General features: G+C 33.7%; 1 protein-coding gene across 1 annotated transcript in view; it reads right to left on the bottom strand.

Annotated features, from left to right (window-relative positions):
• Positions 1-8397: 8397 nt before the first annotated feature.
• LOC117331055 overlaps positions 8398-16112 on the bottom strand; it is a 30575-nt gene continuing 22860 nt past the window's right edge. The window contains exons 9-13 of the mRNA XM_033889649.1: positions 14715-14940; positions 13452-13577; positions 11660-11798; positions 10589-10827; positions 8398-10296 (exon numbers count right to left, since the gene is read on the bottom strand). Coding sequence (XP_033745540.1) covers positions 10081-10296; positions 10589-10827; positions 11660-11798; positions 13452-13577; positions 14715-14940 — 946 coding nt within the window. The 3' untranslated portion in view covers positions 8398-10080. The remainder of the gene's footprint in view (positions 10297-10588; positions 10828-11659; positions 11799-13451; positions 13578-14714; positions 14941-16112) is intronic.

Raw genomic sequence — 16112 nt, forward strand, 5'->3', positions numbered from 1 at the left:
TTTTGACTTGGTTTGACATTCTTCCAGAAGCCTTTTGGGTCTGTCTTGAATTCCACAGCAAGTTTCTTCTCATACCCCTTAGGGGCCTGTCGTTGAACACCTGTTTCTTGATTTCTAGCTCTTTTATAACTCTCTAGATTGGTCTGGTTACTATTGCCTCTATACTTATACCATTCCTTCCTTTTTTTCTTGAACGCCTCAATTGTAGCTTCGTTCATCCATGGTTTCCTATGCCTCATAGGACTACTTTTGTTTACTGGTGCACACTTTTCCATACACTTTATGATTTTGTCAACAAAGTAGGCCCACGATTCCTCTAGGTCCGTCTCATTCATCTCCTCCCACTTCTGTCCCTCCAGTTCATGGCACATTTTTTCGTAGTCACCTCGGTAGAAGCAAAATCTCTTCTGTGTGGTTCGATCAGGCTTTCCTACATTGATGTCCATATTAAATATTAGGGTGGCATGGTCGTTCTTCCCTAATGGTTCGCCAACTATCATATCCTCCACTGTCTCTTCCTTTTTCTTGAATACAAGGTTTAAAATTGATGGTATGTTGCCAGGTCTAATTCTTGTGTATTCTGATACATTCTGATATAGGTAGAGATCTTGTATACAATCTAAAACTCTTGTTCGTGAATACAAGGTCTACAATTGATGGTATGTTGCCAGGTCTAATTCTTGTGTATTCTGATACATTCTGATATAGGTAGAGATCTGGTATACAATCTAAAAACTCCTGGGTTGTAGGTTCGCTGTTACCTGTTGTTGTCTCCAATTGCCAATTGATGTCTTTGTAACTGAAGTCGCCCATTATCAAGAGATGTGAAGTTCTGTTATTTGCTTTATTAAATACTGTTCATAGGTGTTCTGAGTTATTTCTGCAGCTTGATGGACTTCTATATATACATCCTATTAATAGCTTATTTGCTCCTTGTAATTTGATAGTACACCATACTATTTTATTGAAATTCAATTCCATCATGTCCTCAATTTCTACTTGTAATTCACTTTTGATATACAATATAACTCCGCGGCCCTCTGATAAACTGTTGGTGAACATATCATAACAGTTCAGGCTAAATTCAATGTTTTGTAGATTTCCTGGATTGTTTTTAGGCACAGTCTCTGTGAGGGCTATGATGGCCGAGCTCTCCAAACTAATAATTGATTCCCATTCATGGCGCTTGTTAAGAAGGCTATCTACATTACTGTATACAACTCTAAACAAAGAAGAAACCTCTGTGCTCTTTTGTACAGTTGTGTCCTGAATAAAACCTGTGACCTACATATGTAGCTATAGTGGGGTAACATATCCTGGTCTTGATTGTATATGATTGTAGTGTCTTCATTTTGTCCCCTGCCCACGTCTCCTAAATTGCTGCTGAGGATTGTGCCACTGAGAGTAGCGTTGTAGTAGGCTGACATCGAGTTATCCTCATCTTGTTCAGTAAGTGGTCTTTGATCTACGGTTGAGCGATCTCAACTCGACAGATTATCAGAGATCACTTTTTGTTGGCTGTTTGCTGCTATTCTGCTCCAGATATTTGGGGATACTGTTAGTTTTTTACTCCTCATACTGAACGTGTGTTTTGATGTCTGGAATTTGACCCTCTGACACTTTTACTATTTTGTTCCCTCGGATCTTGACGTCTTCTCCCTTTGCCCGTCTTATTTTCATTTCGTCGCGCAATTTTGTGTTGTTTTCTCTTTGTTGTGGAGTGTAGTCCCGCGTGACGATTATGTCTTTTAGATGCTCATCATTTAGATTCCTAATCTCGGTGCTTTTTTCGAAGATTTTCCTCCTTTCTGGTTTGCTTTCAGAGACCAATTTAGTTGGTCTATTCCTTCCCTCTGTTCTCTTCCCTATCCTGATGATAGTTTTATCACTAAATGGCCTACACCCAACGCTGTTGTTAGTCTGTTTAATTCCTTTATGTCATCTTCCTTCCTTATCGTGAGTTGTCTGAAGCTGACTCCCTTAGATGGAATAGCATGACATTCAATTCTCTACTTTTCTGTTGATCTACTTCCTTTATTTTGTCAGAGACAATTTCAGTTAAATCCTCCTTCAGGCCAGCGATTATATCATTCTTCATGCCTGACACCGTTTCTTTAATTTTGGTAGGAATATTGAACACGTTCCTGTCCAGAGTACTACTAATAATTGGCTAAAATCCCTAATAAATGCATCGACATTTTCAATTACTAAATTGACAGCAGCTGCTGTTGTTCGGCCTCCTCTGCAAATTCATTTGATGTCATTTCTTAGGAAGTAGTCGTCACAGTGCTCCTTTAACCTCAAACCTTTGCTGTCGGCAACTAATACCAATTTCCTTTTCCTCGTCGTAATCAATGGGCACTTAAGTGTATTAGTCTCCAGATACTTTAGTAGTCTGAAATTGTTCATTAATGTTAAATATAATCAGTCTAGATAAAAAATGAAATCTTCCACATGCACCGTCAAAATATACAATTATAACCTATGATTGGATCCGGCGATATCCGTCTCACTAGTTTATACGTAAGACTTATACTAAATCGCACTCACGATACGACTATGGCTGCCGCGAGCGAGTTCCATTTCAGTGCTATTCTTCCTTATCAGAATTTTGACGGGTCAAAACATCCCACCGATAGTTGCAGAAGTATTCTTGTATATTCTTTGACACTAGTGTAGCTAAAGTCACTTACCATCGAATTTTACAGAGCCATTGAAAAATCCGTCATACTTTTTCGCGCATGCGTAACCCCTTCTTCTCCTATACTTTTGTTTTTAATCGTTCCATTATACACGAAAACAACAACAAAATAAAATTTGTTGCTTCGTGTTCAATAGAACTGCTTGATATATATATCCAGTATATATATCTATAAAAAAAAAAAAAGAAAAAAAAAGTTAACGATTCATTTTTACCATGCCTGTGATGTAAATGTATCACTATACCCATTATCTATAATTTGTTGTGGTCGGGTATATATATAGGATATAACAAAAAAGCACTTGGTTAGAAAAAGTCCAATAGTACAATAGCATGTCTTACACGACATGTAAACATTAAATTACTGCTTCCCCATGTATTGTGTACATGCTGGCTTTCTTCCAGTGTTCCAGGTTCTATGGAACTTAGTAAGGAGTGTCCATTTCGTCTCTAACGTAAAGCTGTACGCTATAAACATCACCTTCATTGAGCTATCCCCATACATTCTTAGGATAGAGGCCACAAAGCCAGACGATACCCAATACTCTTGATGATATTACCGATATATTTCCCCCATGATATATGTAGGAGAGCTCTGTCTATATGATCAGAACCTGCTGTAGACCTGTCCAAGCATGCAACTGGTCAAAGAAGACGACCTGTCATCTGTCATGTCTGAACCTATAAACCGAAGTTGGTACCCAGCTTCATCAATAATTCCAATAATACTTTCCTATGGAACATTTTTACTGAAAGGATTTTTTTAAACATAAGTGTTTAACATGCTCATTAGTCAAATATCGATTATGACATACGAGTAATCGATAGAGATATTAAGTCGTAATGGATTTTGACTAATGAGCGTGCTAGGCGTTAAGAAACGTTGATGAAACCAGAACCAGTTCCTCTATAGCGACTGAAAATCAATCTCCAAAAAGGGGACAACGGCCAGCAAAGTGTCCGATTTTGGTGTTGATGTTTCCTTCATGTATCATTAATGAAGAGTAGAGATATCAAAGGGCTCAAAGCTAGAACATATGTGATACTCCTAATATCAAATATGCCGTCCCTGACTGGACCCGTCATAAAAACTTCTGTATCAGTTCACATCTCCAAAATATATTGATGATGTTTCAAGTTCCTTCCTATTGAAGTCGAGATTTTAAGAGAAAAACAAAATAGTTGGGAAAGACTGCTCTTTTTGAAGTGATTCTATCCCCCTAAATCACAGAAAAAATCTGTCTTCTACCAAATACTCTTCCACATACATGGATTTTCGCATTAAAAGACCACGGGGAAGTGTTATAGTCGGCATCGCGATGTTCAATTTCCTTGTGCAATACTAAGTTTTACGTGTTTGATGCTCGTGAATATACCTTTCTGGTTCAGTTGACATCCTTTAGAAACACAATCTGTTCCGAGCCCATCGATATCGTGTATCCCCCTATTTATAGGGTTCGGCCTACGTCTTGTACTTCTGTCTAACTCGTGCTATAAATGTTCTATCAGGAGATCATCCTGATTTGACGTAGTATCAAACATACATAGATGGCATTTTCACAGACGACAGAATGTTTCTATATCTTTCAATTACACCAGTATTACATTCTTTAACATCTTTTTATTTTCTGTAAACCGGACAATTTGCAATTGTGTTTCTTTTTTACTTTAATTATATGTCATTTACCGGCGCCTATGTAGCTCTTTGTCCATACGTGATCTCTTCATAAAATTAGTCTTTTATTAAGGCAATTATTGTTGATTTTCTTTGGACGATTTACATGATCATCGATTAATATCAGCCTATTTAAAATCCTACAAAGAGTGTCTAATAGAAAGGATGATATGAGAATGGGAACACGCTGATTCCGATGGAGAAGATTGTTACGTTTTACAAAGGTCGTTGGGAAGATGCACTATAAGTAACAGGGTTACATATTTTCTTTGCTTTTCGATTTAGCAGTTAAGGGCAAGGCCAGTAATAAACGAAAGTCCGTATTGGTGCAAAAGAATGGTTAGTTTTTAGGATGATGTCGAGTTACATATACGTCGGATAAACAAATTAAAGGTATGGTTAGAAAAAAGGTAATGCATCATTACTGGTTGGATCTATTAATGACATAATCTAGGCAAATGCTGTTGAAACGTTTCAAGGGTTCTTTGATTGATTTTTATTTGAAACTTAACACCTTTCCACACACCCACAGCGCCCCCCCCCCCCCCCCCTTCCCCACCACCACTCCACCCTCATGATCAGTCTCCCTCCATCATCACCACCACCACCACCTTCAATCGCAACACACACGCCACCACCACAAACAACAACAACAACACCGCTACCAGCAGCAGCAGTCAAATCGTGGCGGATGAGCTGAAACCAGCAGACGCTCAGTTAACAAAATGTAACTATTGATTTGTATGTCAAGTATGCACATGTGACGGCAGGTAGGAGCATATGTTAGGTAGGGCAATATGGACTATCATCAGGATTATTCGACGAAGAGCCCAATGCTGCATCCAATGTATGGAGTTTGATTAAAAACGCGAACTTTATTTTAAATTTTATTAACGAATGTCAACATACAATACTTCTGTTTTTAAAACTATAACATTTTAATGACATCACGAAACAATTCTACAAGTTCTATTTTTATCGTATATATGAATGTATTTTTTAAACTTTACTGTGAGATATGACAGTTTATATTCTTATCATTTCATAGTGTAAACCAAGAATCAAACATTAGTTAAAACATCTTCTGAAACATTGTCCAGGGCCCGGTTGTTCAAAAGATTATTAGGCTAATCGCAGTTTAACAATAATATTAAAATCTTGATAAAATAATTTCTGGTAAAATTTATTTGACAACATTTTCTGAAGCTATAACACCTACCAGTCTCTTCATACCTGCTGATTTTGAAAAATAAATAATTTGAAGTAAAGGAGATTTGCACTAAACAAGTGATTAAGCTAATCATCTTTTGAACAACTGGGCCCAGGAGTCAAACTTATTATTTGACCCAGCACCAGACGCTGTGTCTCGGAACCATACATGTGTTATAGCACCGGACGTGTGTCCATCTCCTGTTACCAGACACGGACTGAAAACTCTGGATTTAAATATGTCTCCAACACACACAAAGGAAAACAACAAAACACTTAAAATATCAATTGAAAGATAATGAAAAATGAAACAATACGAACAACACAAAGTTACCAACAAATAACAAAACATATCATAAACTGTTGTAGGTTTATCCAATATGAGAAAAATTAATGCATTACTCCGTTTTGAAAATGTCTCCGGTTTATCAATATGTTAGCTAAGCCTACATAGTTCATACATATTGGATATTTGCAATACATTGTATGTCTTTTGAACTGTTGTGAAGGTAGTTATTGTGTAATTAATTTCTAACTGCTCTGAGGGTAGTCATTGTGTAATTAATTCTAACTGTCGTGAGGGTAGTTATTGTGTAATTAATTCCTAACTGATGTGAGAGTAGTTATTGAGAATTAATTTTAACTGTTGTGAGGGTAGTTATTGTGTAATTAATTCTAACTGTCGTGAGGGTAGTTATTGTGTAATTAATTCCTAACTGATGTGAGAGTAGTTATTGAGAATTAATCTTAACTGTTGTGAGGGTAGTTATTGAGAATTAATTTTAACTGTTGTGAGGGTAGTTATTGTGTAATTAATTTTAACTGTTGTGAGGGTAGTTATTGTGTAATTAATTTCTAAATATTTTCGGAGGTAAAAAGGATAAGGATTTATAATTTCCATTGACTATAACAATCTGAACACAATATAAAAGTAAACATAACTTAACTTGTATACATTTTGTTATTACAATACGTTCTACAGTTAGATGAAATAAAATTAGGATATTATTTCTTGATAGGAACTGCTGAAATAGGGTTTGTTGTGTTTAGAGCGATAGGGGCTGTTGTGCTAAGAACAACAGAAATTGTAGTGTATATATTGGGAAAACTTGGATTGTTATGCTGAATTCATAATTACAAAGATTGCTGTGTTTTATTCAAGTTACAAAGAATGTTGTGTTTAACACAAAGTTACAAGGATTGTTGTGCTTAATATATATTTACAAGAATTATTGTGATAAATATATAATTACAAGAATTGTTGTGTTTAATATATAATAACAAGAAATGTTGTATTTAATATATTTATTACAAGAATTGTTGTGTTCAATATGTAATTACAAGGATTTTTGTATTTAATAAAAATTAAAAGAATTGTTGTATTTAATATATAATTACAAGAATAGCTGTGTTTAATATATAATTACAAGAATTGCTGTATTTAATATATAATTAAATATAATTTACTATTAAAAATATAATTACAAGAATTGTTGTGTTTAATATATAATTACAAGGATGGCTGTATTCAATACATAATTACAAGAATTGTTGTATTTAATATATATAATGACAAGAATGGTTGTTTTTAATATATAATTACAAGAATTGCTGTATTTAATATATAATGACAAGAATGGTTGTTTTTAATATATAATTACAAGAATTGCTGTATTTAATATATAATTACAAGAATAGTTGTGTTTAATATATAATTACAAGAATTGCTATATTTAATATATAATTAAATATAATTTAATATTAAAAATATAATTACAAGAATTGTTGTATTTAAAATATAATCACAATAGTTGTTGTGTTTAATATATATTTACAAGAATAGTTCTATTTAATATATAATTACAAGAATTGCTGTATTTAATATATAATTAAATATAATTTAATATTAAAAATATAATTACAAGAATTGTTGTGTTCAATATATAATTACATGAATTGTTGTGTTCAATATATAATTACAAGAATTGTTGTGTTTAATATATAATTACAAGCATTGTTGTATTTAATATATATAATGACAAGAATGGTTGTTTTTAATATATAATTACAAGAATTGCTGTATTTAATATATAATTACAAGAATAGTTGTGTTTAATATATAATTACAAGAATTGCTATATTTAATATATAATTAAATATGATTTAATATTAAAATATAATCACAATAGTTGTTGTGTTTAATATATATTTACAAGAATTGTTGTGTTTAAAGAGGCTTACCCGCAGACGGACCGGTAAACGGCACATCTGCGATCACTAAATAAACTTCAGTACACGTTTCTATGTGACAAAATTAGAGGCTTTCCGACTTTATTTCTTGAAAACAATTACAGAATATGTATTTAAAAGACGTTTTAAAACTCAACCTGAGAGGGAAATGTATGGAATATAACGGCAAATCTTCTTTGTAAATCGCCGCTGCCTTTAAAGTTATCACTGTGCGCACTGTGCACGTGCTTGTTTCTTTGATGTGTCAATCAAATTAGACTCCACTTTATAGCGGGGACTTATTGCGGGTTGCGATTAAATAAATAATATTTAAAAAATGAGGTTTTAATATCACTTTTCAGCGTTTTATAACATATAAATAAAATGAAAAACTCAACAATTCCAACAATCTGTCATGTGTAAAAAGTCTTTTTCTATTAGCCAATTTTTCTGATCTCTCTGCGGGCAAGCCTCTTTAATTTATAATTACAATGATGCTTGTATTTAATATATTATTTCAAGGATGGTTGTATTTAATATATAATTACAAAAATTGTTGTATCTTATATATATAATTACAAGAATGGTTGTTTTTAATATGTAATTAAATATGATTTAATATTAAAAATATATTTACAAGGATTGTTGTATTTAATTGATAGTTAAAAGAATTGTTTAATTTACAATCAAAAGGAATATTATTTTGTTCAGATCATAATTAAGGATTGTTGTGTTTAATTTATAATTGAAATGAATATTGTTGTGCTTTATTATATATTCACAAAGATTGTTGTATCAAATTTATGTTAACAAGGATCGTTGTGTTTAATTTATGTCGTTATAGCCTATTGGGATTATTATCATATTGACCTCTCGTTAGTACGTTTGTTTTAGTATTGATATTTTATTATATTTGTTACAATATCATATTCATGTATAAGATACAGACAAACGTGTAGATATATAAGTAGCTGTACTGCCTAACCATAAATAGTTAGGAAAATGGCCATAAAGCTAGTTTAAACTAGAATATAGTTTAAAACTTTTCCATCAAATTCAAACACTTTTTATCACACCCGCTGTTATGTTTTTATCTATTTATTGATTTATTGTTATTTGCATATCATTTTGGAGTTTTAAATCTGATCGTTCTTGAGTTTCAATAAATGACATTGTTTCATGTTTGAAAATAAAGGTTCTGTAATTCATTCATTCATGGCAAGAAATACTTTGTTGCACTTTCTTGATTCCCAAGAAAATTAAAAGGAAAAACTGCAGGGCTTGGCTCAGGCGATTTAAGTAAATAGGAATATATTGAGCTGTTTTAAAATGTAGCACAGAATGTTAAAATGATACATGAATATCGTTCACCTTTGTGAATACTTCAGAGATGTTAATTCACCTTTCGCTAACACTGCCCTATGTATTTCACAAATCACTTCCCGAAGTCGGTAAGTATTTAACATTATGCTGGTAATGAGCTTGTGTTATTATAAAAATCTCAACTGGATGAACACATCTTTCATACATCATTGAGTGCATTATATTTGACCTTACGTTGTACACCAAGAAAATCTGTACGTATACACAAGTGACATTGTTTATGTAACAAGTACCACAAATGGACGCCATCAATTCTACTCTACATAAGACGCATGTGCTGGTTTTCTCTCTGCATATATTCATGGGTAAAAACTCACTGGTGTACGCAGTTTCTTTACTCTCTTTTCCTGGTCAGTCATGCCAAAAAGCAATCCCATATTGATCACATTCGGCTAAAAGTCACAGTGCATACTAGTTTGCGGTTTGTATTAGCACAAATCCGTCGACGAAAATAAAATAATCTGTACATAACATTTATTTACTGAGCATCAAACGTGTAAGTAAAAAAAGAACGAAAGAAGCTAGTTATTCAAACATTGACCATCATTTCCTAAAGCTACCTTTATTGTATCATGTGTCGTAGGAGAAGCTAGATCTGTCGATAGTGACGTCATCAGCAATCTAGCACCATGTTATGTAGCCAAAATTGTAGTACTTAACTGTACTAAGATGGTATATCATCTGCGCCTACATGCTTTGAGCATTGATGGGAATAATGGAATCTTTGATTTGAAAACTTCTTCCGCTGCCTGCGAGGCACTACCAGGGAAATACATCAGTACGAAAGTTGATTTATAGCAGCAGTATCTTCAGGAAAATGCACCAAAGCTTTTTATACTCTCAAGTAGGTATAATTGTTAATGGACACAACAAAAAGAAGGTCCTACACGTTGGCTGCCGAGATTTCACACAGTTTCCATAAGCCTTGGTCATAGTTAGCGAAGAGCATAAATATCTCTCCGCAGTGTTTAGGGTCAGCACACACACACTCGTAGTTGCAGGTGGTTACTGTACCAACTCCAGGGAATGACGTTTTGAAGGTACAAAATCCAACATCTGCATGAAACACATCCGTCTCCGTAGTCATAGGATACGCAATCTGCGAAATATATGGAATCAGAATATCTAAAACACAGATCAAGAGACGTTTGGCGATGATAGATTTTACATTTTAGATTTTATCATTATCATTGAAAAGAATGTCTGTTGCATAGCGAGAGCAGCAGAAAACAGGTAATAATGTTAAGTCACTCATTTTGAATGTTACTCAACATCCCTTCATATCATATGGTATTGTTATCCTTTACGTAAACTATCTATATAGTATCGTCAACAGTGTATTGCTTACAAAAACAATAGTTTGTACTTTCTAAGAGTGAGCTAAACACAACCTGGACAACACGAGATGTTCCGTGGCGATCACAGTACAGACCGTCTCCAGTGACATTCAGTGAGAAGTTGTTGATGTCTAAACCCAACAGTGTTGTGTTCATCCGGACGTACAGTACTGGGGGCGTTTCTCCTTGCACGGGCAGATCAAAGCAGGTATTTGGGTTTTTATCAAGAACCCAAGGCATCTGCCGTAGAAGAACATCACCTGTGTCCCGGAAAATATCTAGATAGCCTTCCACTGTAACCGTAATAAAGTAAATGGCGAGTTAACAAACGATTCTACCGATCAGTTTTTACTGCTACCTAATCGAGTGAGCATTCGAATTAAACAATCAATCAATCCTTTCTAACAAAACGATAAAGCGTTCCTTTCTAATGTAGCGAGTAACTTCCCCTTATTATATAGATTATACCATTTCCCTTCCAATGTATAGATACACTAAAGTAGTTATTCCCACGTATGTCCTAAGATATTACTCGGCTTAGTATTTGAAAAAATACATATAATAGAACAACGACTTTCCCTTAATTACGAAAATCAACCGTGTTTTGTAAATAACCTAAATTAGTGCAAAACAATAGCATTACAATGGCCTGTAGCATTGTTTTTCAAGCATAAATCGAGGTAAAAACCGTTACAATATATTAATTTAGAACATTGTTTTATGGTATAGTCTTCTAGATCGATATAACTTAAACCCATTTGATTTTAGAAAAAGCCAAACTACATCACCGTTTAATGACTGAAATCTACAGTCGCTTTAAGGTAACGAGCAAACATTTCATTCATAATGTACCCAATGTCTTTTTAATCAGCCAATATATAATTCCCTTTTAAGATAGCGAATATGCATACCCATGCTGATACAATTATTAGTTAATCAACTCCAATATCCGCTTTAATGTTATGATGAATCATTGATCAACTTTAACGAAGCAAGTAGACATTTCTCGTCAGATTTTTAGGCATAGAAGCTTCCGTTTATAATGTATGGAAAAGGGAATTTCATAATGTTCCCTTTTTCAATATACTATACTCTAGTGTATTTGTTGCGGGTTTAAGAACTTACGACTTTTGTAAATGAAAGCATGATCTACGTAACATCCTCCCTGACAAACTGAACCCATCGCAAGCCGGACAAACACGGTTAAGAAAGGGTTGGCCAAGGTATAGATGTCATGTGAACCGTTATTGGCGCCGCTGGTCCACTGTAAAATAAACACTCAAATCACTATCTGTGTACATCAATGTGCAGTAATGTATAATATAATAGCTGTCTTATTTATTCTGCTATATCGTACAGTTTGTAGTTATACACCAAAACTTAATAGAAATGAACAGTACCTGATGAAGATGAACAGTACCTGGAAATAGGAAAATGATGTTACATATCGTAAAGGTTTGTAGTTATACAGTACAACCTCATGAAGATAAACAGTGTGTGATTGGACCATGATGTTACAGTACAACTTGATGAAAATAAACAGAATCTGATTGGAGCATGATGTTACAGTACAACCTGATGAAGATAAACAGAATCTGATTGGAGCATGATGTTACAGTACAACCTGATGAAGATAAACAGTATCTGATTGGAGCATGATGTTACAGTACAACTTGATGAAGATAAACAGTATCTGATTGGACCATGATGTTACAGAACAACCTGATGAAGATAAACAGTATCTGATTGGACAGTGATGTTACAGTACAACCTGATGAAGATAAACAGTATCTGATTGGATCATGATGTTACAGTACAACCTGATGAAGATAAACAGTATCTGATTGGACCATGATGTTACAGAACAACCTGATGAAGATAAACAGTATCTGATTGGATCATGATGTTACAGTACAACCTGATGAAGATAAACAGTATCTGATTGGACCATGATGTTACAGAACAACCTGATGAAGATAAACAGTGTATGATTGGACCATGATGTTACAGTACAACCTGATGAAGATAAACAGTATCTGATTGGACCATGATGTTACAGAACAACCTGATGAAGATAAACAGTATCTAATTAAAGCATGATGTTACAGTACAAGCTGATGAAGATAAACAGTATCTGATTGGACAGTGATGTTACAGTACAACTTGATGAAGATAAACAGTATCTGATTGGATCATGATGTTACAGTACAACTTGATGAGGATAAACAGTATCTGATTGGACAGTGATGTTACAGTACAACTTGATGAAGATAAACAGTATCTGATTGGATAGTGATGTTACAGTACAACCTGATGAAAATAAACAGTATCTGATTGGACAGTGATGTTACAGTACAACTTGATGAAGATAAACAGTATCTGATTGGATCATGATGTTACAGTACAATTTGATGAAGATAAACAGTATCTGATTGGACAGTGATGTTACAGTACAACCTGATGAGGATAAACAGTATCTGATTGCAGCATGATGTTACAGTACAATTTGATGAAGATAAACAGTATTTGATTGGAAAGTGATGTCACAGTACAACTTGATGAAGATAAACAGTATCTGATTGGAAAGTGATGTTACATATCGTAAAGGTTTGTAGATATACAGTAAAACCTGATGAAGTACCTGATTGGAAAATTGTACTACATATCGAAAGGACACAACAGTTGGTGACACTTCTGTCAACATAAATACATGCACAAGTAGTATTTACGCTACAAGTAAAAACCAATATAATATATTACATTGCGGCACATATACCCACTACATAACACTACTGCACTTACAAATATACAACATGGAATAATATGATGATATTTACTATTCAAACAGTCACACAAGACACAGTAGGATAAGATGGTATTGGTACTTACATTCAACGAACACTCGATTGGTACTTACATCCACTGGTTTGTCGAAATATGTATTTCCATCAAGACTGGATAATAGTTTAAGGTCAGTCAGTGTATCGTTAGGGTTAGGATTTACAGCTATTCCCTCCACGATAGCAAGTGATGGAAAGTACGTCTGGTAGAAAAGTCAAAATGGTATATTTTATTAGTCTGTGCTATCGATATATATATAACAGGATTAGAGTGATTTGATCAAATCATATTAGCAGAATAATATAGTTGCAGTGGCGTAGCAAGTTGAAAAAAAAGTGAAGAAACAAAAAATCTTTTTTTTAATTTTTTTTTTAAATTTAAATCTAACCCGTGCATATGTGTTACAATGGTTTTATTTCTTTATTCATTGTGTGTATGTGTGATGGACAAAACAAATCTTGCACTCGGAAGCGAGTTTTTTTTCATATTTGATTCGGTCGTTATAGCTAGAGAAATGAAAATATCATTTAGTAGAACAATTTTGATGCGTGTAAAGGAACGCGACGTTGTTTGATTTTTGTTGTTTTTGTTTTTTGTTGTTTTTGTTTTTTGTTGTTTTTGTTCTTTGTTTTGATTTTTATTGTTTTGTTTTTAAACCTGTTTTAAAGCATATTGGACGTCAGATGATATGAAAATTATAATAATCACATGTAATAGATATTATCTAATATGAAAAAAAGGAAACAAAAAAGTGAAAATGCAATAATGTTTGCAAAATGCAGCAAAAAATACAGATGTTTAGGTGTGTAAATCTGCAATCAAAACCAGTTGCATGCAACCCTTTTCAACTCTGGAAAAAATGGATGAACATGTTGCATTTAAATAATTGAAATAAACGTTACTGGTAACTTTGAAAAAGAAAAAAACCACAACGTAATTCAAAGAAAAGAGAAGTGAAAATACAATAATGTTTGCAAAATGCAGAACAAATTACAGATGTTTAGGTGTGTAAATCTGCAATCAAAATCATTTGCATGCAACCCTTTCCAACTCTGGAAAAAATGGATGAACATGTTGCATTTAATTAATTGGTAACTTTGTTGCATTTTATAAGTGCGTTGGCATTTGCAAATGGATTATCATGCATCTGTAAACTCTGCCTTACATTCATTGAAACATGAACAACCTACATCTGTGAACGCTGTCTTTCATTCACTGAAACATGAACAAGTTACATTATATATATTCTCCCTAATTTCATTGAGGTATTGAGACCAGAAGTACAAATGGTACAGTTTATTCATCAGTTATATAGAAATGGTTACAGCGCCAAACTTACTATTGCTTTTGTGCAGATCTCCTGCATAGCGACATACACCTGTACATCACTATAGCTGACACCTAGGCCGAAATGCGCAGTGTCATCGTCAACCACAGTGGAGTCATTAAGGTATGAGGCGGTCATTTTCAGTGTAAACTTATCGTCCATAGGGTCAGAGCTAAATCCAAGATTACAAAGAGGATTGATCTTAGCCAGGATCTTCTCGTAGTTTCCATCTGCATCACTGAAACATGTTAAAATCCCTTTTCTTAATATTGCACATTTATTCGTAGCGATTTAACAATTGGGTTGCGTGATATTACAAGTGACAGTTATATCAGAACACATCTTTATTTTGATTGTCTACCTCCCAGGAAATTGTCGACGGCTCAGAATATATAGACACGTATAACGTATCGTGTTAGTAATTGTTATGGATCAAGCATAGGGCACGATCCTTTCCTTACTTAATCATTTATTTTGACCGGTTTTGTTTTCTCTATTTGTTCTTAGGGATTTGAATCACTGATGAGTACTGGAAGGACAAAACAGATTATGAGAGATAATTACTAAACACATAATCAAAGGTATTTTTTTCTTTGTACTTTCCTCCTTGTGTAATCCTGATCAAAGGGAATCAAATTTGCCACATTTCCAAGTGATATACTTTCAATGTTCTACTATGCATGAGCATTACTGAAAATTCCTGATTTCGTCCATAGTTCACGATAGACAAGGGGTCATTAACGGAAACAAGGTGTCAGTCTACAACACTGCTATGATCTTATAAAACAATACACTAATGATGGAGAAATAGACCCATTCACAATTTCAAAGAACTAAGTGCAAAACAAGGATATCAAAAGTTTGCATTCAAGACATTCCAGATAATTTCTCTTAAATATATCTATCCTTCCCTTACTTAAGGTTAATATATTACATTTACTATTTTAATTCTAAATATGTTTCCTTTCTCTTAATTGCCCATCCATGCAAGTACAAACTAAATTGGAATATGGGTAGTCAGGGCTTAAAAAGATACATCAAAATACATATGGTTTGTTAATTTCTTATCATTAACTGATTAAATTGAATTTATCACCGCTTTTGCCAAACTTGGTTGTCTGTCGTCTATTCGATGCGTGTTAGTGCGGAAACTAACACACCATTTCATTGTCTTGGCAGACTGTAACATCCTCCTAGATTAAAGCCAGGCTAAGTTGAACTTTTCTGGTTGTTATCGATTGTGCGAAAAATGCATTTGTGATTTAAATAAGTATTCGATAGATTTTCAGATATCCTAGACCTATGGTATATTGCTTAAATAACAAATAAATAAGTTTCATTTTCTTTGTGTGTGTGTTATGTTATTTACGTATACTAGACCTATGGTATATTGCTTAAATATCAAATAAA

Source organism: Pecten maximus, chromosome 7 (genome assembly GCF_902652985.1).
Source record: "Pecten maximus chromosome 7, xPecMax1.1, whole genome shotgun sequence".
Taxonomy (NCBI): domain Eukaryota; kingdom Metazoa; phylum Mollusca; class Bivalvia; order Pectinida; family Pectinidae; genus Pecten; species Pecten maximus.